This window comes from Eimeria tenella, genomic scaffold (genome assembly GCF_000499545.2).
Source record: "Eimeria tenella Houghton genomic scaffold, Eth_scaff4325, whole genome shotgun sequence".
Lineage (NCBI taxonomy): Eukaryota > Apicomplexa > Conoidasida > Eucoccidiorida > Eimeriidae > Eimeria > Eimeria tenella.
Genome location: NW_013545246.1, coordinates 1,168 through 3,261, shown reverse-complemented (window position 1 = coordinate 3,261; position 2,094 = coordinate 1,168). Strand labels below are relative to the sequence as shown.

General features: G+C 51.6%; 1 protein-coding gene across 1 annotated transcript; it reads left to right on the top strand.

Moving 5' to 3' along the window:
• Positions 1 to 121: 121 nt before the first annotated feature.
• On the top strand, positions 122 to 1,482 carry ETH_00043930 (uncharacterized protein; the record flags this gene model as incomplete). Its single annotated transcript, XM_013380020.1, has 3 exons — positions 122 to 205; positions 637 to 765; positions 1,222 to 1,482. Coding segments are annotated over 3 exons (474 nt in total), but the record flags the coding sequence as incomplete, so codon positions are not given.
• Between the last annotated feature and the right edge of the window lie 612 nt (positions 1,483 to 2,094).

The window sequence follows — 2,094 nt, the reverse complement described above, 5'->3', positions numbered from 1 at the left end:
AGGGTTGGGGGTTGGGGTTTGGGGGGCAGGGTTTGGGGTTTGGGGTCGAGGGTTTGGGGTTTCGAGTCTCTAGGGTTTAGGGTTTAGGGTTTAGGGTTTAGGGTTTAGGGTTTGCGTTCAGGTGGACCCTCGCATTCATTTTGCTGTTAGTTTCGGCTGCGTCAGTTCTCCTCCAATTCGAATTTATCATGCAGAGACGCTAGATGTTAGTTACTGCTGCTGCTGCTACTGCTGCTGCTGCTGCTGCTGCTGCAACAGTATTGCTGCTCTCCTGCTGCCGCCGCACTTTGCTGCTGCTGCTGCTGCCGTAGTACTGCTGCTGCTGGTCTGCTGATGCTACTGCTTTATTGCGGGCGTTTTGTCTGTGCTGCTGCACTTTTGCTGCTGCTGCTGCTGCTGCTGCCTTTCTGCTGCTGCTGGCGGGCTACGGGAACTCTCCCGCTCGCTGCGTGTCTGCTGCTGCTGCTGCAGCAGCTGCTGCAGCCGTTGCAGCTGTTGCTGCTCATCTCCCGTTCCTTTCGCGTCTCGCAAGCAAATAGGAAATCCAATTAACTAACTAACCAATTCATTATTTATTTGTTTATTTATTATTCTTTATTTATTTGCTGCTGCTGCTGCTGCTGCTGCTGTGCGCAGGAAGAGCTGGCGCTGGCGACTCGGGCCTTTCTTTCGTCTTCTTCGAATTTTTGCATTTTTGAAAAAACAGTTTTCCTCAGCAGCATCTTCAAGTGGTTCGAAGGAGACTTTGGCAGCAGCAAAAAGGAGGTCTGCTGCTGCTGCTGCTGCTGCTGGTCATGCTGCTCCTGCTGCTGCTGCTGCTGGTCATGCTGCTCCTGCTGCTGCTGCTGCTGGTCACCGTGCTGCTGCTGCTGCTGGGCAGGCTGCTGCTGCTGCTGCAGGCCGTGCTGCTGTTGCTGCTGCTGGTCATGCTGCTGCTGCTACTGCTGCTGCTGGTCACGCTGATGCTGGTGCTGCTGCTGCTGCTCGTCATGCTGCTGCTGCTGGTCATACTGCTGCTGCTCCTGCTGCTGCTGCTGCTGGTCACGTTGCAGCAACTGTTGGACTCACACAACTGATCGTGCTACTGCCTCTGCTGCTGCTGCAGTTGGAGGTGCTCCTGCTGCTGAGGATGCTGCTGCTCTTGCTGCTGCTGCCGCCATTGGTGCTGCTGTTGCTGCTGCTGCAGTGCTGCTGTCAGCTCTTTGCTGCTTGCTGCTGCAGGTTCTGACCTTTTTGCTGCCATACCTGGAGGCCCCTCAAAGCGAGCTGCTTCAGCAGCTGCTGGAAGAAGATGAGCCTGCTGCTCACCCCGCAGCAGCAAGCAGCAGCAGCAGCAGCAGCAGCGGCAGCAGCGTGACAGAAGTGCTGATGGGGGGCTTCAGGCGGTTGTTTGGGGGGCTGAGGGTTTCTTATTTGCCTTATAATTGGCAGATGAGGTTTACTACTCACAAACCCTACGACCCTAGCCAGCACATCCTGTAAACCCCAGTTTAGGGTTTAGGGTTTGCAGGACTTGCAGTGGGGACGCACACGCATTCAAGTTGCTAATGGTGCTGCTGGTGCTGCTGCAGAAGCAGCGGCACCAGCAGCAGCAATGACTAACAGCCCTTGCCCACGTATCTAGGGTTTAGGGTTTAGGGTTTAGGGTTTCGCAGCGGCGCTCGCGCAGCTTTTTTGTGGCTGCAGCTGCGCATTTGCTTTTCTTGTTGGGCGCAAACAAACAAACACAGAAATAGATTAGAAGTTATTAAATGAATAAATATATTTGAAAGATAAAAGTTTGTAAGTATTCAAATAGATTTACAAATGAGAATAAAAATATGAAGGTGTAGAGAGTCAATGCATGCAAATCTTCGGGTGTTCGTACACCGCACCTCTTTTCCCAGTCAATTCGGTGGATGTTTGGGAGTGCATTTGGGAGTAAATTAAATTTATTTTCGCAAATGTATTTGTTCTTTTTATTTATAAACAAATTTAACTTATATTTAGAGAGAAGTTCAAAGGAAGTGGATCAAGAAATATATTTCTGCAGAGGCATTTGCGCGTTGGCTCACTCCGGAGGCAAGAAGTGACCAAACCTCCGACGTATTGGAC